This window comes from Fonsecaea multimorphosa (genome assembly GCF_000836435.1).
Source record: "Fonsecaea multimorphosa CBS 102226 unplaced genomic scaffold supercont1.19, whole genome shotgun sequence".
Classification (NCBI taxonomy): Eukaryota; Fungi; Ascomycota; class Eurotiomycetes; order Chaetothyriales; family Herpotrichiellaceae; genus Fonsecaea; species Fonsecaea multimorphosa.
Genome location: NW_015971653.1, coordinates 342,702 through 355,395, shown reverse-complemented (window position 1 = coordinate 355,395; position 12,694 = coordinate 342,702). Strand labels below are relative to the sequence as shown.

Sequence of the window (12,694 nt, the reverse complement as noted above, 5' to 3'; positions counted from 1 at the left end):
AAAACGCCCATGGCGGTTTTCAGCTCACTCTGAGCGTCCGGACAGAACTCGGAGTGCGCGAAGCCGAGATCAGCTCAGGAAGGATTACTTGGCCAGGCTAGGGCTCAGGCTAAATGGCCAGGATGCTCAGAGCTTCAGAAATGGATCTTGGAGAGGTCGAGATTCGGCGCTGAGTTTTCAAAGCAGCACTTGTACGCGCCTCCCCTATGGTGGATATCAACAGGCAAAAAGCGTGGCCTCCCAAATAATCATAGAAGCGTTTAGCTTCGAGACAACTCATTGAATTTTGCATCACCATGTCTCGCCTCCTTCCAAACATTTACCAAGTACCACGCATTTTTTGGGGGGGCCAAGCGGGGAGAAGTTCACATATCCAAGACTCGCGTGGAGATTTGGTCGGTCCCTTCCTCGTTCTTTCTCTCCGTCTCACAGATGGGCATGCTCTACTACGTGCAGTAAACGCAGACGCTTCGATAGGCAAGAATGGCAGCGGACGTGAAAGAGCGATTGCAGCGTGGTGTTTGATCGACTCATGTGTCTCAACACTCGTGGTCCTGTGTTCTGCCGAGCCTCTCCTGGAACAGACTGGCAAACATCTGGTTCTGCAGGGTCTCGATTGAGCAGACTACGCAGCAAGGCTACAACTACGTCAAGTCTGCTTGATGTCTTCCGCATCAGGTAATAATCAATACTGGTCGGCGCTAGCCGTATATGGTCGTATAGAGAATCACATGGACAGCGATATCATTGGACCGGTTGACGGACACCCATCGACAAGTCTAATTGGGCCCGATACAGGCATCTACTGGATGGCTGTAGAAGCAAAAGGCATGGTACGGTACCAAAGTCCCAGCGACAGCCAGACGAAATCTTCTGAGATCCTTGTCATCCGTGCCTTGTTCTACTGCTTCCACTAGGTCATCTTCCCTAGGAGAGGAGTGCATACGCTTGGTGCAATCAAAAGTTGAGAGGCTCTTCCACCCTCTATGGCGGACAGTCTCCTCTGACACAAGCAACAACAGCAGCATATCGATGGCGAAGTTGAGGTAGACGTAGACCGATTTGCCGAAGCTGATGGCCGAGAGAGACACAGCTGTGGGCAGCTCGATCGATTCATTGGCGAGCTTCAACTGGGCACTCGCATATCCGACCTGAATGTCATCAAGCATACAGTGATGGAGTTTTCGATGCCTCTCAGGGTTTTTGACGAGTCAGAGGCACGCGCACCGTTGTTGGCGGATTGGTCCCGTTGGAGAAGGGTCTGGTAGTCTGAGATGCTAAGGTTGAGTGCGTTCCCAACTAATGAAGCTGAGCACGCGTTGTATTGCGTTCAGGTTGACATAGGAGGTGCCAGCCGCAATGCACGTGTCGAGGCGAGGTCATCTTGGCTTGATCGGCAGCAACGCCAAAAGCTACGATGGCGCTGGAGGCATGTCCAACGCAGACCGAATACTCAGGCTAGTGCTGGCGGGTAGATAGCCCTCTGCCGCATAAAGCTTGTCTTCCACCTGGTTTGCAGAGATTTGGAAGAAGCTGTCGCTCGTACTGCGGTCTCAACTAACCTCAATGCATATCCTTTTCTCCTGCAGAGAAGTATGCGTCGTGTCGTTTCGGCCTCCATGTTAAAGTAGTCGTGTTGAAGCCAACGACTAACCCACTAAGTGACCGAAAGCCATTCCCATATATCCTGTCGCAAGCGTGGATCTTCTCCTGCTACTATAGGCACGAAAGTGTAGGAGAAATGTCGAATGCGTAGGACTGGGAATTCGTCAGAGGGCGTGGGCTGGGTCCAATGGTTGTTCTCCAGCCTGCCCGGGTGGTCGCTCGCATCGTCCAAAAAGCTTTGTCTATCAGCATCTAAAAGAGATGCAAAGGCGTTGATCTCTCTAAAGAGAGGTACTGGTGACACTAACCAGGCAAGATACGTCTCAAACTTATTGTCTTGAGTTTGGGAGTTGGCATAGCTCTGAAGGCAACCCCTGAGATGAAGGAGCTCTCGTCGTTGGTTATTAGTCAGGTATTGTCTTTGGTATGTTTCAGATGTCCATCTATTGTATAGCCAGGCGACCTTCGTCAAGGTCGACAGCGCGAAATTCAAGGTCGCCATCATGAGATTTGTATGTAGAAGGTGCTGATAACCTGGAGACATAATGGGACACTGTAATGCCTTTATTATGTGGTGTAAGTCGTGTTGAGTGACCGCAAGTCCCATTAGAGAATCGAAGAACATCTGTTGCCGCTCTTTAGCGGTAGTAGATCCCTGAGCGCCAAATTCACTCGGGCAGTAAGATCCCCCCTGGGCCGTAGTGACTGATTCAGGGTAAGGGTTTGAAACGGCTGTTGCGGCGCCTTTGCCCACCACTTCGTGCCCAAGCCTCCGGACGGAGCGTGGTAGTACTGTTCCAGTTATCGCGCAGTATGCGTCAAGAACATCCTCGCACAGTTGCCGTGCATAGTTTAGGGCAGGCTTTAGCTCGTCCGTGACTTTCGAATCAAGGGCGTTCGAGAGCTTCAACACCGCAAGCGAATGCTGATAGACTTGTTCCCATTCATTCATATACATGCACCCAACACTTAGAATCGTTGCCGCGGCGAGTAACGTAGGTATATCAATCGAGTTTCTGGCCAATTGTTGTACTGCTGAGTTCTGATATTTTAGAGACCGATAGAAGTAAGAACGTCCCCACCGCTTATCGGTGTACACTTTCATTGCCGAAGCTTGCGCAAGAAAGGCATGCTTGATACATTGTTCATGCCATGCCATTTGCGGTACGATCACCTCCCAGAATGTTTGTGCCGGGCTGTCACCAGTCCCCCTTACTAAGCAGATGTGGTCAAAGTACCACTGTAATAGTTCGCTCTCGCTCCGTTCATAGGGTGTGCTTGGTGTTGCGAGTAGAGGCGGCGACGTTTGCCTCTCTGGACGTGATTCCCGGTCATCGCGCTTTGGTCGAACGAATTGCCGCGAGCGGGGCCAGAGATTGAAAGAGCCTGGTGTTCCAAGTCGACGCCTCGCGTGCTTGACATGCGCAACGTGAGACCGGATGAAAGCAGACTCGAGCTCGGCGTCGCGAGTGTGTGAACTAACGGCTTTGGTAGGTGCTCTTCGGTGTTCGGTGTCTGTTATCAGACTGAAGACGATGAAGGTGCCGGCCTGCATTTTTGTGCAGTCATGGGCCGACGGTGAGGATCAGCGCAGAACTGGCTGTATAGATGATATGCACCACGCTATGCAGGCAGGATATACATAATTCACTCCCGCCAACACTTGAACTTTCAGCTACGACTGGTTCATGATCGAGTCTGAATGTGAGGAAAGGCATAGTTAAAAACCAAGCACACTAAAGACAGTCAAGCATCCTGATTCCTCAAGCATCCTCAAGCACTGCCAAGCCTTGACTTAGTAAGCGGGCCTTACCTGGCGCTGAAATCCAAATGCCTGAACGAATACGAATGCTCTTGCCCGTCTCTTTGTGTACAAACCCTTTTCGGGAGTAGAATTGCCATTTGGAGCAAGGAGTCAGTCCCTCCGCAGCCCATCCACAGTTAGTTTGCTTACGAAATTTGGTCAGAGTGGCCCAATGACTATTTGATCTGTACCTAGGTATGCACAGACCACCGCCATGTCCTGAAAACCAATTGATCCAGATTGAGTCAAGTCGTGGCTCAAGCATGGGTATGAATTTGTCACAGGAGGTAGAAAACGTGTTTGGTCCTCTTTTCTTGGAGCCCGGGGTGGCAAAGCGGCATCATCCTAGGCCCGATGGGGGTTGAGCCCCCAAGCAGCCTTTACTCTTCTTGGCATCGTGTGTTTACATTTCCGGATTCATCAGCGCACCTACCTAGGTACCACTCTACCTACCTAGGTAGGTAATGCTAAAAAGAGTACACAGTAGTAGTAATAACTACCTAGGTAGGCTTCAGCACGTCAACTCCATCCTACGATTTCGCCCCTGGGATTTTTTGTACTCTCTTTGAGCAATAACAGTATCCATGGAATACCAAAATGCTCTCGCGGCCATTCGCGCTCAACAATCTGCGCACCCACTCTCAATCATCGCGCTCGCCGAGCCCATTGCCACGTCGCAAACACAACCGCAAAAGCACTCAGACTCGCAATCGCGGCCTTCAGATGCTCTGTCTACGTCAGAGACCGAATCAAATCTGCAGCTTACGCCCGCCACCCTCATCGCCGATCTAGCCCACTACAAGGATCTCTTCTCCAAACTCCGCTTCAGCTACCTCGAACAAGTTACCAAGGAGAAATACCTACGCAGCATTGTGGGCGATCCCCCCCTCGTCGTCAGCCATGAAGACAACTTGGCTCTGGAGGAGAGGTTGGCGGTCATGAAAGGAGAGCTGAAGACGAAAAAGGACGAGGTCGATGCGTTGGTCAAAGAGATGGAGGGGCGAGCGAGGGATGTTGCGCGTGCTTATGACAGCGTCACAGAGGGGTTGGACGTCTTAGAACGTGTTCCTGCTGAGATTGAGACCTTGAGGGCAGAGGTGGAGAGCTTACAAGCCGAGATTGCTGCGCGACAAGGCGACGACGACAGCGCTCACCCTGGAAGCAGCGGCGATCCAAGGATGCACCTCTCGCTCATGGCCACGGAACAAGCCCTCATGGAACAACGAGAGCGTAATGCCCAAATCGATCGGCAGATAGCAGAACTCCAAAAACAGATGCCCGCGAAGCTGCGCGAGGTGGAGAGAATGGATCGCGAGCTGGCTGACTTGGAGAAAAGACGAAATGAGAGCACGAAGCTGGCGATCGAGGGAAGGAGAAGGCGTGAGCAAGGAGGCAGGGACGAGGTGGAGGAGTTGGGGAGATGGTACAGGGCGAATGAGGCTGTCATGAAGGGATTGCTAGGGGTGGAGGGAACTCATGGTTCCTGACAAGAAAACTCAAACACATTGAGAAATGGAGTACGGATGTTTCGAAAGGCTGCTGGCGTAATTAGAATCGCCCACAATGATACCCCAGGATAAGAAACGGAAATGAAACGGATGAATTTCTTTGCATGAGGAACAATTGGTATTGCTAGCTGACGCAAATCAACCGCTGGCCCAGCCAAGGTCCTCGACTTGACATTTCATTTGGTTTCCCCCTTGGTCTCGTCGAGATGGGCTCTATTTGCTTTGAACAAAAGTGTCCTTTGATCTTGCACGCCGACACTCCTGTCAGAATCTGGATAATCAGACCGAGACAGACCGACCAGTCACCATCCGTCATATCATCGTATGATCTATTCCTCGTCCTCACCACCTTCCTCACCGTCCTCATCCTTCTTTTCCGCAGCCTTGGCCTTCTTTCTCCTGACACGACCGGGCCTACCACCACCAAAGGGACTCGTCAAGGCGAAGTCGATGTGCTTCTGGCTATCCAATCGCACGATGAAGGAGGGGACATTGACGATCTGCTTGCCGACTCGGATGTGTCGTTGCTTGATGAGCACACGCGCGTGGTGGATAGATTTGGCGAGACCGAGCTTGTAGACGCAAGTTTGTAGGCGACGCTCCAAGAAGTCTTCGACCTTGAGGGCCAAGACGTAATCGAGCTTCATGCGGGATTCGTCCAGCACGCCGACACGGACGAGACGGCGAATCAGGGCGTTGCCTTCGAAGAGACGTTTGGGGTCCTTTTCGTCGAGGGTCAAGAGTTGACTAGAGGCGAGACACAGGAGATGTCAGTAAGAAGGCCTCTCTCTAGCATCCTCCGCGACAGCGAAAAGATTCAGGAAGGAGGATTTGTGATTTGCATACCGGGCAGCACGACGGATCTTGGACAGAGTGAGCATGACACGCCAGACCTCACGCTTGTTGCGCAGGCCATATTCGCCGACAATCTTCAATTCCGAATCCCTAGTGGACTGTCAGGCATATCTCAGACATGAAGCACAGACAAGCTGGTGCTCAGTGGCCAGGATATTTCATTGTACGTACAGACGAGCAGACTCGAATGCTGTTTGCGCGAAAGTCAGCCTGGGTCGTCTCTGTCGGGCACGAAAGGGACGGCAACTACTTACGTCGACGAGGGACCTTGTAGGTCTTTGAGTATGATCGCGGCGCCATGATTGCGATGTAGACAGCGCAATTGGATGGTCGTCGCAGGGGAGAAGTCGCAGACGTATTTTTCGTAGTGAGATAGGATTGAGGGTGGGCTTGTGGTCTCTGGCCGCAAAATTGGTGTGGATTTCGGGTCTTGGCGCGACCGCACAATTGCGAATTTCACGGCTCCGCGGCTTGGCATCGATTTTGGGGCAAGCTGCGCCTTTTGAACCACAACCAACATTGAAACAGTCTCTACAATTCCGTCCTCGACAACTAGATCCGACAAGTTACCTCGAACTCATCCGTCACAATGGGTCACTCTCGAGGTCTCCGGTCTGGCACGCGCTATGCGTTCAGCCGCAACTTCCGCCAGAAGGTACGACCACCAGCCAGAAGATAATGTGGATGGAAGAAATAGAAGAGGAACTGACGAGGTGATTTTTTGCAGGGCATGATCCCTCTCTCGACGTACATGAAGACATACCGAGTCGGTGATATTGTCGACATCAAGGCCAACGGCGCCGTTCAAAAGGGTGTATGTTCCTCCCCCGCAATGCGATGCCTTTAAACCGGATTCAGTTGTTTTGTTCGAAAACTGATCGCTATTTGGACAAATTCTAGATGCCCTACAAGGTGTACCACGGCAAGACTGGCGTCGTGTACAACGTGACCAAATCCGCTGTCGGAGTCATCATCTACAAGCGAGTCGGAAACCGATACATCGAGAAGCGAGTCAACGTTCGCGTTGAGCACATTGCCCATTCCAGATCAAGAGAGGAGTGTAAGTCCACACATTTATCGCCATAAGCTATTCTCGGCTCCCTTATGAGGAAGGAAGTCACTGCGGGAAACCGATCGAGGCAGTCTTTGCTAATATATGGGGTGTAGTCTTGAACAGAGTCAAGTCCAACGCCAAACGCCGCCGTGAAGCCAAGGAGAAGGGCGAGTCCGTTCAATTGAAGCGTCTGCCCCAAGGTCCCCGAAAGTCCCACGTCGTCGAGTTCACAGGTGTCGAGAGTCTTGCGCCTCAACCTTACGATACGCACATCTAAGCGCCCCAGCGGCCCCAGAGACCTGGTTTTTGTGTGTGTCTTTTTTTGACTTTGGAAGGCTAGATGGGACGAACGCATGATGCGGCGAGGACCGGAAGGAAGGAGCTGGCGAAGCGAACTGAGGTGGAAAGCTGGCAAAAGGGGAAAGACCCGGTAAACCGGGACGTGGAGGTTGCGGATCGAAAGAGAGTGACAAGGCGAAACCAGGCTCTGCTATTCGCTCAGAGGCCGAGTGTGCGGTTGAACCCTTCTCAAAGGAAAAAGTCAACAGAGCACAGGCTAGGAGTCTTTTTTCTTCCCCCTCTACTTCCTGCGTTGAAAAAGAAACCTGATATCCAAAACGTCAAAGTCGTGGGGAGTGGGCGCATATCCATTGAGGAGGGCGACGATAAATTCCTTGAATCAATCAATCAATGTGAACAAGACAGATTTGAGACGTGCCTGATAGTGTCGATCTCCATCATCGTCCAGATTCCACGTTCTCCCCTTCCCCTAGGCTTTGACAAGCCGAGATCGATGGAGACAAGGTTTGGGGATCTAGCTACGCATGTCATGCATGCCTATCTACGAGCTTTTAACTCAGGTACAGTTTGGAAGAGCCTCGTTACGGGTCTCCCTCCCTCGCTAGAGCTCTTCCAGTATTTGAGGCCGCATAGTCTCTTTCCCCAGTGGCGACGACTGGTTATGCCCTGATCGCCTTCGATCCCTTGCCTCGCATATCAAGGAGTTGCGTACATGTCCACACGTGCAAGTCATGTCTCCTTTTTCCGATAAGATAGTCCAAAACGCCACGCTATGCTCCTGGGTATCATGCTGATTTTTGAGCCCAATTGACACGAAAAACCCCCCTCATACCTCCAAGTCCATCCTTGGCCTGTCGCGGCCTTTGTTCTGTTGTCCGGGCAGCGTAAGTGGAAAGAGTACCAAAAAGAGGGGACGGAAAAGTGAATGCCGGCCGCCGAAGACGATCACTTCCATCCTTCGACCTCATCGTGATGCTGTGGAGATCAGGTTCAGAAAGTGTAGTCATCCTCACCACTGTCGGCCTCAAAGTCATAAAACTCTTCCTCTGTCATCAATACTGGGTCTTTGAGCGGCAGCTTTTCGTGGACCGTGAGCGGAGGTGCATTGTTCAAGGTCGACCTCAGTGGGGTCCGCAGTCCTTGGGAGCCTGAGATCTGAGAAAAGGACACTGGATTCTCAGATGACACGTCCACAGATGAAGGTGGTGGTTCGATATCATCTGAGCTGGTAGAGGCACTCATATTGCTTAGAACCACAGAGGGGACGTTGGAAGAAACCATCGAGCTGATATCCGATGCAGCTTGATCTTCTTTGTTTCCGCATAGGTCAATAGCTTGTGCTATGATCGGTGGAAGCTCTCCTGATGTGTCGTGTTTGGGCGGTGGTGGTTGCATCCCTGTTGCCGTTGAAAGTTTGGTCTGTGCCGCGACATTTATTTCTGATTGAGCAATATCCGCGCTTCCAGCAACTGGCACGTATGGATCAGGCAAGTGGTCTCCATGATAAGTCCATTTGCGACCAAATTCCTCAATGAGGTCCTGACCCTTCACCTGTACGACCTCGTCACCAGCCACCGATTGTTGTTCAGCTATCTGCACTTTTTCGACCTCGTCGTGTAGGATTGTGTTTCTCGCAATCTTTACCAGGACATCCTGAAGGACCCAGGGAAATGATATGAAGGGCATATTTATGACAGCGGAACCAGATCCGTTGGACTCAACAACCTCTGACGCCTCCTCCCGATCATTTTGTTGCTGTGCGAGTGCCTCTCGAAGTTCGTCATGAGTGACATGATAAGCTGCTATTGCGAATGGCTTGAGCTTCTCAATGTCACATCCACCAGCCTCTTGGCAGAATGCTTCGTAGTATTGCTCCTTTAAAGTTTTGGCGTGCTGCCCAATCTCTTCGTGAAACTTGAAATCTCTAGAGACTTTGCTGTGGTGGAGTACAAATGTAGACCAAACCTCGAATTCAGAGCTAATTTGGTGCTGAGCCATGATGCGCCGCATGCTCTCATCATAACTCTTTTTCAGATTGCTGACAGTTTCGATGATCTCATCTGCTGGGGCATGTATAAGGATTCGTCGATCAAATGTCCCTGACCAGTGCGGCTTAAATTTTGTTCTCTCAACCGCGTCGTACAGTTGACCGAGAATTTTCTTAGAATGATACTGGCCTGCTCGTTTCTTTTCCATAAAGTGAGGCCAATTGTTTCGCTCAAGATCTCGACTCATCTCAGCGGGGACGCCGGTCTTGGGGTAATCGACAGCCATTGAATGTAATTCGACCAGCTTCAGGCATTGTTCGCTGTTGAGGCCGTCATGGAGGTAGTCAGCGGCTGCGAGATGAGCATTAGCGATCCTTCCAAGGAAATCATTTTGCATGTAATCGTAGAAGAAATTGATAATATCGCCGACAGATATTTCCTCTTTTTGGATTGGCTTCGGGGCGTTATAATGAAATGGTTCAGCATTCCATTCGGAAGGTATCAAGTCTGGGTCCCAGGTTACGATATAGTCATCTCCATCGAGATCCCCTCCCGAGCACATACTGGGTAAGTCACGATCGCCTGTCGCTGGCATAACCACGACATCGCAGTGGTGGTGTAACTCAGGCACATTAACGGCTTTGACAACTCGTACGTCGCCTCGGTGCAAAGACGGATTCCTCGCAATGACACAAATTCCTTCGACAATACGGCGAACTCCCTTTTGTTCTGGGTCTGTGTATTGGATGAAGACCTCTGGTAGGGATTTCTCCATCTCTTGTCGGCTTGCGTCGAGCCCAGGCCCTGTCTTGCTGATGTGACCCTTAAGTGTTTTCGTTTCGTCAACGACGCCGAGCACGAACGCACCTTGAGTGATCGGTATCTTTGCTTTCTCTTTGAGGTATTTCAACGTCCAGGCCCTCCAAAGCCGGAGAAGAGACGTCACAAAAGGTTCATGGATGTGGGAAAATCCAGCCTCTATTAAGGCAGCAATGCTGAGCGTGGTTGAATTGGGATCCACAGTCGCACGCAATGCCCGTAAAGCAGCTGCGTCATTCACGAGAGCGGCATCTAATGCTTTGATGCAGTCTGATTGTTTGTGCAAGAATACCTTGTCGGGAACGCCGAGCGCCGAGAGCACCAAAATGAGTTGACGGTTGAGGAATGGCTGCCAGAATTCTGCGACGCGGATGATTTCCAACTCGTCTGAGTCACAGCTGAATTTGTATTGACTCGGCCGGATCTTGATGTCAACGCCATTGAGCTTGGGATCCACAGCGAGGACTCCTTTGCAGCCGCCCAAGCGAAATTGGAACGCGGAAGGCAGGTGCTCCCCCCCAAGGTTGAGGTTTGATTTGACAAGTTGAGCAGCGAGCAGAGAGATCTTACCCACTCCATCAGTGAAAGTGTACGGACCGTTAATTATGTCAGGAATCGGGTCTCTTTTCCAGCTGTTTCTGCTGAGCACCGGAACTGGTTTTGTTGTAGAAAAGCATTGACCCATTCGTGCGGCTCGCTTTGCGACAACCTTTTCATGATCAAAGGTGCCCATGTCCCTGCGAATGCTGTCGGCGGTGATGACAGGATTTTGCGAGGATGCGAAGAAGTATGCTCCGTGTTCTCGAAGCTGTGAGTTACCCCACGCCAGGAACTCGTAATGTCGATCACCAAGAACAATACCATTCTTGAGCGTACGACGAACTCTCTCGAAAATGAGCTTCATCTTGCCATTTGTTGCGGGGTAGAGCCTTGTTTGGCCCCTATGTGGCTCATCTTCGAAGCGCACTCGAAGAAATCGATCGCTGAAGCGCCTGTATTTGCGCACAATACGGTTGGTGATCTCGACGGATGGAGTGTGAAAGAGGATTCGAGTTGCAGTAACAGTAGCATGATATATTTCGGCGCAATTCGATGGCAGTGCACGAGCACGTACAGGCTTTGAGTAACGCAGGTCGGTAAAGATAGACATGGGATCGTAAACTCTTCGCTGGTATGAATCCACATGGACCAGCATCTGCTTCGCACGCTCGGGGCGCATTCCGGTAAGGTGCTGCAGAAAGTTTTTGTCCAAACTATATTCATTGAGCCAGCCTTTGGAGATACAAACTTCAAGCTGATATCTCAAATCGAAATCAAGGTAAGGACAGGAGAGCTGGTCCGACAGGGACTGGAGTGAAGAAGTGTCGCCCAACATACGCCAAAAAGGCGCCCCATCACTCGAGCCCCTCACGACTTTGAAGGATGGACCTTGGGCAATACGAATATTGAAATCTGCAAGAGCCTTCAGAAACAGACTGAGAGAACTGTCGGGGCGATCAGTGCTTGGCTTGAGGGTGACCCGGAAGGTTGTCCAATGTGCAAGGTCAATGCTGTTGTAGAGTTTTTGCACTGACACAGGACTGCTGTCGATCTTGTGGTAGGTTTCCTTTTCGTCAACAATGTCGGTTTGCCGAGACAATGTATCGTCCGCTGACCACTTGAATGACTTCGGATCGTGGCTTAGTTGCATAGCTTCCTTCAATTGTCTGGAATAGCAAGGCGGATGCTTGGCATGGATCACCACGGAGGACTGGATGACGGAAAGAGAGAACTGATCGTCGAGAGCGACGAAGAATCGGTAAGCTCTTTCGGCTGTCTTGCCCTTGGATTTGATCGTCACCGGGAAGTGAACTTCCAATTCAAGTCGTCTGAGATTAAGAACCAGTCTGATACTGGAACCACGGGCATCGGACTTGCTCGCTTTGACAACCATCAAGGTCGGATTCTCTAAATAGCCAAAGTCGATCGAGTTCCCCAACAAAATCATTTCGGATGGATACCTGAGGCCGGAGCATGCACGACTTTCAATGAATTGAGCCGTGGGTTGGCTGTTGGACAATAAAACCCTGACTTTGTGCGCTTTTTTCCCATCTTTGTCTCCAAGAGGAAAGTCGATGCCATATCTGTAGACTGGGTCCCATGGAGCTCTCCCCGGAGGCGGGGGTCTGTGGTTACGATTAGCGAAGATAGCCAATAATCATGATTTCACTTACTTGAACATGACATTGGCATATCTGGCAAAGTTACCTTGTCGGGTCTCCTCGATGCGGATATATTCCAACTTTCCAAAACGTTGTAGATTCTTGTGTATATCGTAGGTTGTCGTGCCGAGAGGCAAGTTAGGAAGCGTTGCTTTGACACACGGCCAGTTTCTCCATTCTGGTTCGGCCCTAGATTGGCGCATCACTTCACGCGTTTGAGGCCTGTTCAGCGCCACTGACCGACGCAGGTCCATCATGGCGTTCGGAAATGAAAGCGAGGGCGAGTAGCCATATTCCGAGTGGGAGAGGTAGTCAGAATGAGCGGAGCCTTTTGAAGGTAAGGCAAGCGGTCAGGGGGGAGATAGCTGCTGAGGATTGAACAAGGACGATTGTCTGGACTTCAAAGGGTTTTTTGATTGTGATCCACACAATTAGATCGATCGGGGCGAGGCGGTAAGCGAGGCGACAGCCGAGGCTAGCCAAGTCACTTTATCGTTGATGGTGGCCACCTAGCTGGAGGGCTGGGGGGAAGAAAGGGGGTTGAGCTGCTTTTGTAGTTG

At 51.1% G+C, this 12,694-nt stretch overlaps 6 protein-coding genes across 6 annotated transcripts; 2 read left to right on the top strand and 4 right to left on the bottom strand.

The window, feature by feature from the left end:
- Positions 1-779: 779 nt before the first annotated feature.
- Z520_08504 (uncharacterized protein) lies at positions 780-1,169 on the bottom strand (the record flags this gene model as incomplete). The annotated part of the gene is made up of 1 exon (XM_016779000.1): positions 780-1,169. One exon carries the CDS (start codon positions 1,167-1,169, stop codon positions 780-782), a length of 390 nt encoding a protein of 129 aa, XP_016629919.1.
- Positions 1,170-1,657: 488 nt separating this feature from the next.
- Positions 1,658-3,160, bottom strand: Z520_08503 (uncharacterized protein; the record flags this gene model as incomplete). Its single annotated transcript, XM_016778999.1, has 1 exon — positions 1,658-3,160. One exon carries the CDS (start codon positions 3,158-3,160, stop codon positions 1,658-1,660), a length of 1,503 nt encoding a protein of 500 aa, XP_016629918.1.
- An 833-nt stretch (positions 3,161-3,993) lies between these two features.
- Positions 3,994-4,896, top strand: Z520_08502 (uncharacterized protein; the record flags this gene model as incomplete). The annotated part of the gene is made up of 1 exon (XM_016778998.1): positions 3,994-4,896. The coding sequence occupies one exon, from the start codon at positions 3,994-3,996 to the stop codon at positions 4,894-4,896; it is 903 nt and encodes a 300-aa protein (XP_016629917.1).
- Positions 4,897-5,246: 350 nt separating this feature from the next.
- Positions 5,247-6,072, bottom strand: Z520_08501 (40S ribosomal protein S9; the record flags this gene model as incomplete). Its single annotated transcript, XM_016778997.1, has 4 exons — positions 5,247-5,664; positions 5,764-5,862; positions 5,944-5,962; positions 6,027-6,072. The coding sequence occupies 4 exons, from the start codon at positions 6,070-6,072 to the stop codon at positions 5,247-5,249; spliced, it is 582 nt and encodes a 193-aa protein (XP_016629916.1).
- A 289-nt stretch (positions 6,073-6,361) lies between these two features.
- Z520_08500 (uncharacterized protein) lies at positions 6,362-7,103 on the top strand (the record flags this gene model as incomplete). The annotated part of the gene is made up of 4 exons (XM_016778996.1): positions 6,362-6,427; positions 6,500-6,586; positions 6,673-6,832; positions 6,940-7,103. 4 exons carry the CDS (start codon positions 6,362-6,364, stop codon positions 7,101-7,103), a joined length of 477 nt encoding a protein of 158 aa, XP_016629915.1.
- Positions 7,104-8,116: 1,013 nt separating this feature from the next.
- Z520_08499 (uncharacterized protein) lies at positions 8,117-12,388 on the bottom strand (the record flags this gene model as incomplete). The annotated part of the gene is made up of 2 exons (XM_016778995.1): positions 8,117-12,098; positions 12,147-12,388. The coding sequence occupies 2 exons, from the start codon at positions 12,386-12,388 to the stop codon at positions 8,117-8,119; spliced, it is 4,224 nt and encodes a 1,407-aa protein (XP_016629914.1).
- Positions 12,389-12,694: the final 306 nt, after the last annotated feature.